This window comes from Gobio gobio (genome assembly GCF_949357685.1).
Source record: "Gobio gobio genome assembly, chromosome: 1".
NCBI classification, from domain to species: Eukaryota; Metazoa; Chordata; class Actinopteri; order Cypriniformes; family Gobionidae; genus Gobio; species Gobio gobio.
The window spans coordinates 71085821-71099264 of NC_137097.1; the positions used below are offsets into that span (position 1 = coordinate 71085821).

Consider the following 13444-nt stretch of genomic DNA (forward strand, 5'->3'; position numbering starts at 1 on the left):
TGTGCTGCAACAATTTGTAATCCTGTTCATAAACTTCAGTAAACAGTTTGTTTTATTTTAACTCCATTCGTCAGTGGTCATTATTGCTTTGCTAAGAAGAAAAGACACGAAAAGACAGTAAAAGCAATGGGACATTGTTTAATTTGCATCATCTTTATTCTTAATTGTTGTCGTATAGCCTTTACCCTTGTTTAGTTCTAATTAATGATATTTGATGTAAAGCGTGTTCTTTAATTTCTTTAATACAAAGGTGTTATATTACATATATATTACACATACAATATAAATGCTTGCACGCTCCTCTCAGTCATGAAATGCGTCAGAATAATGAATCGTTTCATCATACAAAATGAATATTAGTGCTACTAAGTAGATAAGTGTATTTGCGATCGATTGTAACATTACTATTGTTGAATAAATCCCCAAAAAATTCTGTGCTCTATGCATGGAGTAGTTCAACTACTCCAACTGAGGGCTGGACACTATTGACACTCAATAGGTGGATCGAATTACAAAACACCTTTATTACCATAAAACAAGTATAACCTTAAAAATAATAAAAACAAGAAAAAATTAAACAAGATATGCAGTCCTTAAAGCAATCTGGTTATGATGTCCTTCTGGTCAAAAAGTGAATGTCTTGGTTTGGTCCCACAGTAACGCAGGTCTCCACAGATCTGGTCATTAGTTTACTAGAGAAAGATAAGAAACAAACTGCCAGTATCTTCAGTCCAATTCAAACACAAAGAAAGCCTACTCCCACTCTCACTTGTGCACACAAATACCCATACACCCTACAATACACACCAAAACCCAAATAAATCACAGGACTAAACAAAAGAAAGAAAGGAAAAAAAAGGACTATTGGCTAGTGTACTGGCAATTAGTTCTCATGGTCTCTTCTAGTTAAAAATGTGATGTAGAATGATCACAAAATTGATCGATCTTCAATAATCAGTTACTGGAGTTGTTCTCACAATATGACCGGGTAGCAGTTTCCACTACCCAGTCTGGTCAATTTCCAGCGTTATGAACGTGATTACTCTGCGTCGCCTTCTTCACCGCACCTGGACTCACTCGCACCCTTTCCACTCGTCTTTGCACAGTTGTGAACGTGATTACTCTGTGTCGTCGTCATGTTCACCACACTTCGATTCAATTGTCCCTGCACGGCTGTTCAGTTTTCCGTTGTCACTGCTACTGTGTACCTTCTCAGAGTGACGCCTGCGCACCACCACTCTACAGGACGTACAAACTTACATGTGACTGACGCAGTCACATACGACACATGCTCTCGGTCTCCAAAGCATGCTCTTAAAGGGATAGTTCACTCAAAAATGAAAATTAGCCCATGATTTACTCACCCTCAAGTCATCCTAGGTGTATATGACATTCTTCTTTCAGACGAACACAGAGTTATATTAAAAATGTCCTGTCTCTGCCAAGTTTTATAATGGCAGTGTATTGTTGCTCTGTTTTTGAAGTCCATTCACTGTAAAAAAAAAAATTCCGGTCTCCAATTGAAAATTTTCTAGTGACCGATCACATCTAAATTTTTCAGTTGGCCAAATTGAATTTCTGTGAATTGATGCAATTTAATTCACAGAAATTCAATTAGGCCAACTAAAAAATTTAGATTTTCAATTGGAGACCTGATTTACAGTGTGAAATATCCATCATATAACCACTCCACACGGCTCTGAGGAGTTAATGGCCTTTACCTTCTGAAGCGAAGTGGTGCGTTTGTGTAAGAAATTGATCCATATTTTAAACTTGATAAAGTAAATGATCTAGCTTCCACCAGATCGGAAAAAATGGCTTGAGGGTGAGTAAATCATGGGGCAATTTTCATTTTTGGGTGAACTAACCCTTTAAAGGGCAATGGTCTCCAACATCCTCTCAAGAGCATGGCAATACACAAACACTGATCAATGAACCAACAAAATAAAATTAAAATGTGTATCAAAATACATTAATCTAAAATATAGCTGCAAGCAGCCATTATCGGGGCCAAGTGCAAAGAAGACAAGACATGCCAATATGGCTGGCAGTGTCAGATCAACTGCAGCATGAGCAATTAAAGACCTATTAAGGTGATTTTAGGCAAAATAGCTGTAAAATGATAAATACAGTCAATAATAATGATTTAATGATTTATCACTTTCAATCAATAGGTGGCACAGTTACAAAATTGATGTGGTGTGGTAAGAAAAGGGAGCAATGACACATGCAAAGATTGGTGTCAATATATCAAAGCAGGGTGTCAATATAGTGTCAATATGTCATTGCAGAGATATAGCCTCAAGAGGCCTTTTCATTATAAGTATGGACCACACGATGCTGTTTTGAAACCTTTTAAGTACCTTAAAGGCATGGTGCTGGTGGCACATACCAAGTTTCGTAATGATACACAAATTAATTTGTAAAGCATAGCATTTTATATCATAATACTGCATTGTAGTCAATGGGAAAGTCATGTTTTGTTCTATTATAGCGCCACCAAGTGGCACAATCCTACCTTTTTTTTGTGTCCTCGGAGTGAGCCCATACATGTCTGTGTCAATTTTGGTGAAAATATCTCGTTTCGTTTTGGAGTTATAGTCATTTTTCATGTGATTTTTTCATATAAATGTCTGACACCTGACTTTGATTGGATTTTACACCCCCTTACTATCAATATTTTTACATTTTGGTACTAATGTTTATCAAACGACCTATGTTTTCGAACTTCTGATGCTGGTTTCGTCTTAAATGGAATAGCGGTTTCGAAGATATCAGCTAATGTTTTTAAAGCGCTAAATTACAACACTGCATAAACCATATGCCGAAACCTAGCAAGTCTGGTATTGTTGGACTCGGCAAGGATTCAGGAGACACAAAAAGTTACTCCCATGAAAATAAGTCAATCTCACCCAAAGTTATAAGCATTTGAAAAAAAAAATATTCTCCACTAGATGGCACTATTTCGAAACTTTGTGGGCTCATTCAGGGCATCGTGCTGATGACCCATACCGAGTTTTGTAACAATCCGTTCATGTTTTGATAAAATACAGCATTTTAGCACATAATTCAAAATGGCCGACTGCCAAAATTGACGAAATATTAAAATTGGATATCAGACTCTGCATGACGTCCTGAATCTAACAAGACCACTTTTATGATTTTTGGACAAACAGTTCAGAAATTATAAGCAAAAATAGCCATTTTTAGTGTCTCCGGACCAGTAGGTGGCACCAAAACACTGCATATTGCCTCAGGTCATGCTTGTGATGACACGTACCAAGTTTTGTTTGAATACGATAATGCTTTGCGGAGATATTGCCTTAAGTGTGTTTTTGCAAGTGTTACGTAAAATTTGTTTGCACGTTTATTGAAAAAGATTTGACTAATAAACTTGATTTGAAAGATGTTTTTGTCAGCATGGTCTGAAGATGATCTGGTTCGATTTTCGTGCAAATCGGATGAACCGTCTAGGACAGGTGTCTCAAACTCATTTTACCTGGGGGCCGCTGGAGGTAGACTCTGGGTCAGGCTGGGCCGCAGCAAGTATTCCACATAAAAAGTGTTTAAAGTATTCCAAAAAAAAGTAGCACAACTGATCCAATCTTCTCAATCTTTATTATTAACAGTTCTTCAACATGAATGTTTCTTCTGAACATGAACTGTTCCTCTGAATTTGAACTAAATATAGCCTATAGAAATTAAATCATGTAATATGAAATAATTAATGATTTTTATTTTATTTTAAATAATAGACTAATTCACAGCAAGGCCGCAACCAGGTCAAACAGAACAGTGAGCAAAATTCTAGGTCTAATTCTAGTTGGGAAATAATCTTTTTGGGACTATTTGTAAACAATATTTGCATTAATTTGCGTCAAATATATTATTAGTCCCGATATTCTTTGCATGAGTGAGTGAATAAATACATAGATCCGCGAAAGACTATTGAATTCTCTAGTGGTCTGGTGGTAGAATTTTGTGTCAAAGGTTCTAATCCGCTCTCATATAGTTTTTCTTCATTAAAATCAAAGATGCTCATCAATGATTATGTAATAAGACCATGGACACTTTGCATTTTGTCCGGAAAGAATAGTCTCTCTCAGCAATGGCATTAAGCGCTAGATTGACGCGCTCGTCTGTGTGTGAAGACTGTGCAGTGTGCACGAGCCAAAAGAACGTAAACCCCGCCTACTTTGATTTGATTGGTCATCTCAATCATTTTGACATTGACGAGCGCTGTTAGACCACATTCGTTTCAACTGTCTGATCAACTTCGTTCGTCTGTTCCTGTCAATCACGCGGTGTCAACCAATTATACTGCACGAGGGAGGGGCGAGCCAACTCTCTCTCTCTCTCTCTCTCTCTCTCTCTCTCTCTCTCTCTCTCTCTCTCTCTCTCTCACACACACACACACAAAGGAGGCCGCAAGCGTGGCAAGCGACTCAGCAAAAAGGTGCTTTTCAGAGCAACGTGCGGGCCGCACTTACACTAACTTTAATGTCAAGAAGAGGGCCACAAAATATCATCCTGCGGGCCACAAGTGCCGCGAGTTTGAGACCCCTGGTCTAGGACGAGTTTGCAAAAGTAGGTTTTTTGGAAAATTCAAAATGGCGGGAACCTTTTTATGTCGGAATATTACATCATAGGGTGTAATCAAATCACCAAGGAATAAGAGGAAAATATTTTGTTTCTAGCTCTTATGGTTCAAAAGTTATTAGTATAAACATATTTTATGTTTCATGTATGAGTCAAATTTTGGACTGATTGTGGCGCTAGAGGGATTGAGTTAGAGACTCCACATTTTCTATGGTGACTTTTCAGACTGTCCTCTATCAGTGTGCCAAATTTCATAATTTTTCCGCAAACGGTTCCCCTTCGAGGGAACTCGCACTGCGTCGTCGAGTGACGACACTCTGGGGAACGCCCACAGCGTTACGCATCTGAAGTATGAATGAAATCAAGCCAATCTGATTGGTGGTGCGTCGTGACGTAGTAGATGACGGCATACCCGGAAGATACAAAAAGGAAGCTGATGCAAACACACACCAGCTTTTTTGCTCTTCAGCGAAACGCTATATGTGAAATTGTCTGTCTATTTGGTGTTGTTTTGTCAAAGCAAATATTCCCTAAGATGGCTAGTGAGCAACAGTTCACAAGGTGTGTGCACCCGTGTCCGCGATTCATTTCGGGCACGGACACACACCTTTTGTGTGTACAATGCCTGGGCGTGCAGCACGCTAAAACGGCTCTCGAGGGAGCCGCCTGTAGCGAGTGTGAAAAGCTGCCGCTCAGGGTGTTGCGCTCACGGCTGGCTGTGTTCAGTGAGACCGGCCAAGCCCGCGAGCCCCAGGGTTCTGGGCCCGCTGTTGCTGAGGCACGGCGGCGCAGTAGATCATGGGGCTCGCAGCGGGACCTCGTGACAGGATATGGGACTTACAGCCGGTACTTTATAGTTCCCAAGAAGGATGGTGGGTTGCGTCCGATAATAGATCTCAGGCTCCTGAATCGGTCTCTGAGGAGATTCAGGTTCAGGATGCTCACAATTCCAGCCATCGTGAGTCAGATCCAGTCCGAGGACTGGTTCGTCACGATAGATCTAAAGGACGCATACTTCCATATTTCCATCCTTCCAACCCACAGGAGGTTCCTGAGGTTCGCTTTTGGGGGCGAAGCGTACCAATATTGGGTTCTTCCCTTCGGCCTGGCACTCTCCCCTCGCACCTTCACCAAGTGTATGGATGCAGCACTGGCTCCGCTGAGACTCCAGGGCATCCGTATACTAAATTACATCGACGACTGGCTCATACTGGCCAGATCGCGCGAGATGGCGGTTCGGCATCGAGATGTCGTTCTGGCCCACATAAGGTGCTTGGGGTTGAGACTCAACACGAAGAAAAGCATGTTGACGCCCTCCCAGAGGACCACGTTCCTGGGAGTCATATGGGATTCCACGTCGATGCGGGCACGTATGTCTCCCGCACGCGTGGAATCCATACTGGCGAAGGTCTCCAGAGTGAAGCCAGGCCGCAGCCTCACTGTGAAGCAGTTCCAGAGACTGCTGGGGCTCATGGCAGCAGCATCCAACGTGATACCTTTTGGCCTGCTGCATATGAGACCCCTACAGTGGTGGCTGAGGGCCAAGGGGTTTTCCCCGAGGGGAAATCCGTTTCGTATGATCAGGGTAACGCGCAGATGCCTTTGTTCCCTCGTCATATGGCGGAAACCTTGGTTCCTGTCCCAGGGGCCAGTGCTGGGAGCATCATGTTGCCGGAAAGCCGTTTCAACAGATGCCTCCCTCACTGGTTGGGGCGCGGTCATGGAAGGCTGCTTTGCGAGAGGTCTGTGGGAGACCCGGCATTCTTCATGGCATATCAACTGCCTGGAGATGCTGGCGGTCTACAAAGCTCTGAGGAGCTTTTACCCGGACCTCCGTGGCCACCATGTCCTGATACGCTCCGACAACACTTCGGTTGTCGCGTATCTCAATCACCAGGGGGTTTTGAGGTCGCGCCCTCTATGCAGACTGGCGCATCAAATCCTCCTGTGGTCCCAAGGGAAGTTATCGTCCCTCAGGGCGATGTACATTCCCGGGGACCAAAATCAGGGAGCAGACATCCTGTCGAGGCAGGGGCTGAGGCCCGGGGAGTGGCGACTCCACCCAGAGGTGGTGGAGGCCATGTGCGAGAGATTCGGCCCAGTGGAAGTGGACTTGTTCGCGTCTCGAGAGACGTCCCACTGTCCACTGTGGTTCTCTCTCAGGCACCCAGCCCCGTTGGGACTGGACGCCATGATGCAGACGTGGCCGAGGCTGCGTCTGTACGCATTTCCCCCGATCGCTCTGCTCCCGGGAGTTCTGGAGCGGGTCCGCCGGGAGGGTATCAGCCTGCTCTTAGTAGCACCCCGGTGGCCCACTCGAGTATGGATCTCGGACATCATAGCTCTGCTAGACGGCTCTCCGTGGCAGGTTCCTCTGAGGAAGGATCTGCTCTCTCAGGCAGGGGGCACAATATTTCACCCCCGGCCAGAGTTGTGGAGCCTCTGGGTCTGGCCCCTGAGGGGGCTCGGTACCTAGAGGCGGGCCTGTCAGCAGAAGTAGTCGAGACCTTACTCAGCTCCAGGGCTCCTTCTACCAGGAGACTGTACAGCCTCAAGTGGAATGTATTTTCCACTTGGTGTAGAGAGCGTGAGGTGGATCCAGTTAACTTCCCAGTGGCTTCAGTGCTGGACTTCCTCCAAGATCGCTTCTCCGCTGGTCTTACCCCGTCCACCCTGAAGGTGTATGTGGCTGCCCTTGGGGCTTTCCACGCACCTCTAGGTGATGGACCTTTGGGGAAGCACCACCTGGTTGTACAGTTCCTCCGTGGGGCTCGGAGGATGAGGCCGGTAGCTCGTTCCAGAGTCCCAACCTGGGACCTGGCGGTGGTTCTGGAAGGGCTGGCTGAGGCCCCCTTCGAGCCACTGGAGCTGGCTGAGCCTAAGAACCTGACCCTGAAGGTGGCCTTTCTACTCGCCATTACCTCTCTGAGGAGAGTGGGAGATCTCCAGGCCTTGGCGGTCACGCCAACCTGCCTGGAGTTTGCCCCCGGCAGAGTAAGGGCCATCCTTCACCCTAGACCGGGTTACATTCCCAAGGTTCCATCTCAGGGAGCCCGGTCTCTGGTTCTTCAGGCTTTCCATCCCCCTCCCCACCTGACGGCGGAAGAGGGGAGACTTCTTCTGCTCTGCCCGGTCAGAGCTCTGAGTGTTTATCTAGAGAAGTCTTCCCATTGGAGGAGGTCAGACCAGTTGTTGGTGTGCTTTGGCTCACCCAAGAAGGGGCTGCCTGCGTCAACTCAGACGATCAGTAGCTGGATCGTCCAGGCTATAGCCACGGCTTATAGGGTGCGCAATTTGCCTTCACCCATGGCCGTGAGGGCCCATTCCACCAGGAGCATGGCTTCTTCAGTGGCCCTCCTTTCTGGCGTCTCGCTTCAAGAGGTATGCGAGGCGGCCGGGTTGGCCACCCCGCACACCTTCATACGTTTTTACAGTCTGCACCTCCCGGTGACGCCTGGTGCTCGAGTTCTTGCGTCCTGAGTGTGCCTGGGTTTCCAGCTTCACACTGGGACGTGGGGGTGATTTGGTGTGGCCTAGTGGGTATTAACGTTCCCCAGAGTGTCGTCACTCGACGACGCAGTGCGAGTTCCCTCGAAGGGGAACGTCTCGGGTTATGACTATAACCCTTGTTCCCCGAGAAGGGAACGAGACACTGCGTCTCGTCGCCACACCTATCACGGTTAGAGCGCTTGCTTCATCGCAAAAGAGCTGGTGTGTGTTTGCATCAGCTTCCTTTTTGTATCTTCCGGGTATGCCGTCATCTACTACGTCACGACGCACCACCAATCAGATTGGCTTGATTTCATTCATACTTCAGATGCGTAACGCTGTGGGCGTTCCCCAGAGTGTCGTCACTCGACGACGCAGTGTCTCGTTCCCTTCTCGGGGAACAAGGGTTATAGTCATAACCCGAGACGTTCTATGGGCTGCCATAGACTCAAGAGAAGAAGAAGAAGAAGCAGAATAATAGTAATAGGAACGGGAACGGTTTCAATAGGTGCTTTCGCACCTTCGGTGCTTGGCCCCTAAAAACCATTATAATACTTTACTCCCATCACATAAACACCTCATTAGTGTTTGCACATGCTTATGGTCATGTGTTTGACAATAATCTGTTCACACACAAAAAAAGGCCACGTTTGCACCTGTATTTAATGCTTAACACATGATTGAATTGAAAGAGATGGATGGATCATAGTGGGGTTATTTTGCCTTATCATTTATTTCACATTAGAAATTAAATGTATTTTCCTTTTCAGGTTTGATTGTGCAAAAGCATTGTTACTGCAAAGTTAATTTGGGATCTTCAGTGGTTTTCCCCTGTCATGTTCCTCCAAACGTACTAACTGAAGATCTGAAGGTGGAATGGAGAAGAACAGACACTAAGGCACTGGTTCATCTGTATCCAGATCGTGAGAGTCAACCAGAAAAACCACACAAAGATTATCATGAGAGAGCTCATTTCTTTACTGAGCACATTAAACATGGAAACTTCTCCCTCCGTCTGGACAATCTGAGAGCTGAAGATGAGGGAGAATACACATGCAGAGTTTACAGCAAGAGGAAATGTGTGTCTTCAGCCGAGACAAATTTAGTTCTGAGTAAGTAAACAGATAAAAAATAATTTTTGAACATTTGCAATTATTTCCAAACAGGAAATGATTATGAAATCTGAATATATTTGTAATCCTGAATGTGGTTATAAATATTACTGAATATTTATTCAGGATTTATATTGATTCAAGATTGTATATTACAGTACTGTAAATGTTTTCATTCAGTACCTCTAAGAGCAGTTTGAAACATATCTTGGATAGTTTGCTGTTGCATTAAAGGCACAGTGTGTAAGTTGCGCCGCTAGAGGTCGCTTATTCAAAACAAAGACATCATGGGAGTTGTAGTCTTGATTCTTAACCTCCACAGCCGATGGAAAGAAACCCAGGCTGAAACCATGCTCCTGCTTTGTATAAGTGAATGTATTAAAGTTTTATGAATTCTTTCCCTGTCAAACACAGAATTTTACGTTATTTGCGAGAAAAAGCTTCCCCACCAAACATCATTATTTATGACTGAGGAAGTTCCTCTGGGAGGTTCAGTGGTTTTGCCCTGTGAGGTTGACAAAGACATGTTACAGAAAAGTCTGAAGGTGGAATGGAGAAGAACAGATTCAGAGACTCTGGTTCATCTGTATGAAGGTGGTGAGAGTCGACAGCAGCAGGATTATCAAGATAGAGCTAATTTCTTTAATAATCAGATTCAACATGGAATCTGCTCCCTCCGTCTGGACAATCTGAGAGCTGAAGATGAGGGAAAATACACATGTAAAGTTTACAGTGACCAGGATTGTGTGCATTCAACCAACACAGAGTTGCAACTGGGTAAGTAAACTCTGCTGATGTTGTAGTCCTGATCAATATGATTTGAAAATGAAATAGTACAGTATTTCCAGATTTTTGAAAATATTAGTTTGATGCATTTAAGTGATAAATATAATTGTCTGGGCTGGTCATATATCATTAATAATGTACATACTATTAATAATTCTGAAAGTACACCAGCTACATCTGATCATGTATTTATGCTTTATCAGCTGCACTGTGGGTTTGTGGTGCTGGGTTTGTAGACGTGCGTGTCTATGGACAGTAATCTCCTTCTAAATTAAAGAGCAGAAGTCAATAACTGAAATGTATACAAAAGCTATTAGCAGATAATGTCAGAAAAGAAATTCAGATTTGTGGAAGGAATTTTTGTGCTTTTGACCTCAGAGAAGCAAGTCTAAATTCAGTCCGGTCATTTGTAGTTCATGGATTTAACCAGCAGATTCTCCTTCATGATGTCTCTGACAGTTATAGTTAAAACTAGCCATGATGTGTGTCAGTAGTTTAATTAATGATTAATTATACTGACATTCACCACTGTAGTGCACAACACAATGCAAGACAGAAGTGCTCTCACTTTAATGTCTATTTCACAGCTCGTTCGTGTCTGTATAATAGTACATGCTTGCACAAAAATCTCAGACCTCCTTCACTCTGTCTGCTGACTTTGTGCTTATGGTGTATAGCAGATCATGCAGGTGTGCAAATTTTCCCGTCAAGTGTGCTTTTATAAATCACAACTTTCCGGCAGATGAAGGAAAAACACTTTTAAATCCTCATTATGATCCCTAATCATAAATACAAAGTTTAAATAAATCTGATATACACATTTAGATTAAATATGATGAGATGAGATTCAAGTTTATTGTCATTACACATGTACAAGTACAATGCAACGAAATGAAGTTTGGAGCAAGCCTCCGAGCCGCAGCTATTTAAAGCGCCGCCACACGCTCTCCAGAAATAAAGAAATGCAGATTGCTAAGCATACATGCAAACATTACATACATAGTACACACAGTACACGTGGTCACGTGATGGTATTTTTTGTTGGGAATAGTAAGGGAGATAGGAAGGAGGAAAGAGGAGGCAGACGGTTGGATGGGGGCAGGGATGGGGTGAGGTGTGTGTGATGCGAGTAAGAGTCTTGAAGCTTCCTGTGTTGTGTGAGAATGTTAGCCATAACTTAAGATGTTTTCAAAGTTCAGTTCTGTGGCTTGTCCTTGAAAGGAGATATGGCCGTGCACAGGGAACGAAAGCAAGATAGCAGGACCCAGCTGTCAAGCTGACCTCCCAACCGAGAGATAGGGACAGGCTGGACGTTGGGATGAGGGAAAATATCTTAATCCATTTAGCTGATCTTCGGTAATTTTCCAGACCATAATCAATCAATCCGTTCTGATCCTCAGCGTCAGTGGCGAGCGTCCGGTTCATGAATGGACCTGGACATTTCATCCAATTTCATGGTCAGACCAGACATACTGCGTAGCAGTTCACTAGCCTGACCCCCGATGGAGCCCACTCTTCCCTGCGTCTCCGCAGTCCGGGCTGAGATGTTACGATACAGCTCCTCAATCAATGTCACTCTTTGATCTAATACCTTCAGTCGGTCACACACATCCACGAAGCACTCTTTAATTTCCACAGACAGCGGCTGGGTGAATTTACTGGCAGCTGTCTTACCAATTTTTCGATAGGTCAGGGCAATCCCAAGGCCGAGAAATAGGAACCCCACTATCATAATGCCAATTATGAATAAATCCTCAATATCCTCCACGGACAGGACTTCCAGGCACAGGACTTGCCAGCTGTTCCAGGCGTCCCGCATGTAGCCCGCGGGGAAGGTCCCGTCCGGGCAGGTGGGTTCTCCCGGAGTACCCTTCCTCAGTGAGAAAATCTTGTCAATCGCGCTGAGAGACCAGTTAATTAATTCCATTTCAGTATTTTCAGGAGTCCAGCAAGCAGGGAGTCAAGAAAAAAAGACAAAAAGATCAGCGCCAAAGCAGAGCGGGGAGCAGATAGAAGGCACGTCTGCTCTGTATGAGATCAGGAAGTGGAAGAAATATGCCATTCTCATTAATAGAGTTAAGCTCTTTAATTACATGAAATCATTATCCATTATAATAAATATAAATATTTGTAGTGGATGCGAGGCTTTGAACACTTTTCCTGTGTCATGCTGTGTTTAAATGTTTTAAGGATTGCTTGGAGTTTGATAATAGCAGAACTCATCTGAGAAAATGTATAAAAGACCTACTGGCTTTATCTAAGCCCTGTCTGTGAAACTAGGCTTCGAAGTCATCCTAGGTGTATATGACATTCTTTTTTCAGATGAACACAATCTGAGTAGTATTAAAAAAAGTCCTGGCTAATCCAAGCTTTATAATAGCAGAGACTGTTGCTCTGTTTTTGAAGTCCATACAAAATGCATCTCTCCGTCAAATAACGTGTTCCACACAGCTCCGGGGGTTAATAAAGGCCTTCTGAAGCGAATCGATGTGTTTGTGTAAGAAAAATATCCATATTTAAAACTTTATAAAGTAAAAAGTTTCGGCCGACCGCCTTCCGTATTCAATTTATGGAAAAAGTGTTGAAAGTGCCTCTGCCGATCGAAAGACTAACGTGACCAGGTCCGCTCGTCAGACGTCACGTACGCATCTTGAATTGCGAGAAGGAACTTTCAACACTTTTCCACAGAAGGCGATCGGCTGGAACTTTACTTGATTTTTAAACTTTATGGACTCTTTTTAAACTTTATTAAATTTCTCTCTTTGTTTGTTTCAGGGGTCACTGTGTACGGTTCCTCTGCTTCTCTGGTTGCTCCTCTGGGATCTTCAGTGGTTTTGCCCTGTTATGTTGATGAACCTTTACCAGTGGAGGGTCTGGAGTTGGAATGGAGAAGAAAAGACACTAAGGCACTGGTTCATCTGTATCCAGATGGTGAGAGTCGAGCAGAGGAACAGCATCAGGATTATCATGAGAGAGCTCATTTCTTTACTGATCAGATTCCACATGGAAACTTCTCCCTCCGTCTGGACAATCTGAGAGCTGAAGATGAGGGAGAATACACATGTACAGTTTACAGCAAGAGGAAATGTGTGTCTTCAACTGAGACAAATTTGGGTCTGAGACTATTAGGTAAGTCAGCAGAAGACCTGCTCTTATCCTTAATCAATAGTTTATTTATTTATAATATTACATTATTCCAACACAGTTTTGAGTTTGATTCATTAAGTTAAATGTAATTTTTAGAAAGTACAGCAATGTGCATTTAAATAAAATCAGATTACTGGTAGTAGTAGTTTTAATAATGATCAAATATTCCATTCAAAATTAATTTACCCTTTTGACTCAGTTGGAGTTATTTAAAGGTGCACTATGTAACTTTTCCGTCCTCTAGAGGTCGCCTATTCAAAACAAAGGCATAGTTTGATGACGTCGAGTTTGAGCGCAGAATCTTGGGACAT

The 13444-nt window shown here is 43.7% G+C and overlaps 1 protein-coding gene across 1 annotated transcript in view; it reads left to right on the forward strand.

The window, feature by feature from the left end:
• LOC307124447 (uncharacterized protein) overlaps positions 1-13444 on the forward strand; it is a 270885-nt gene that overhangs the window by 140124 nt on the left and 117317 nt on the right. The window contains exons 5-7 of the mRNA XM_079813650.1: positions 8859-9200; positions 9615-9977; positions 12762-13115. Of these exons, the coding sequence (XP_079669776.1) occupies positions 8859-9200; positions 9615-9977; positions 12762-13115 (1059 nt within the window). The remainder of the gene's footprint in view (positions 1-8858; positions 9201-9614; positions 9978-12761; positions 13116-13444) is intronic.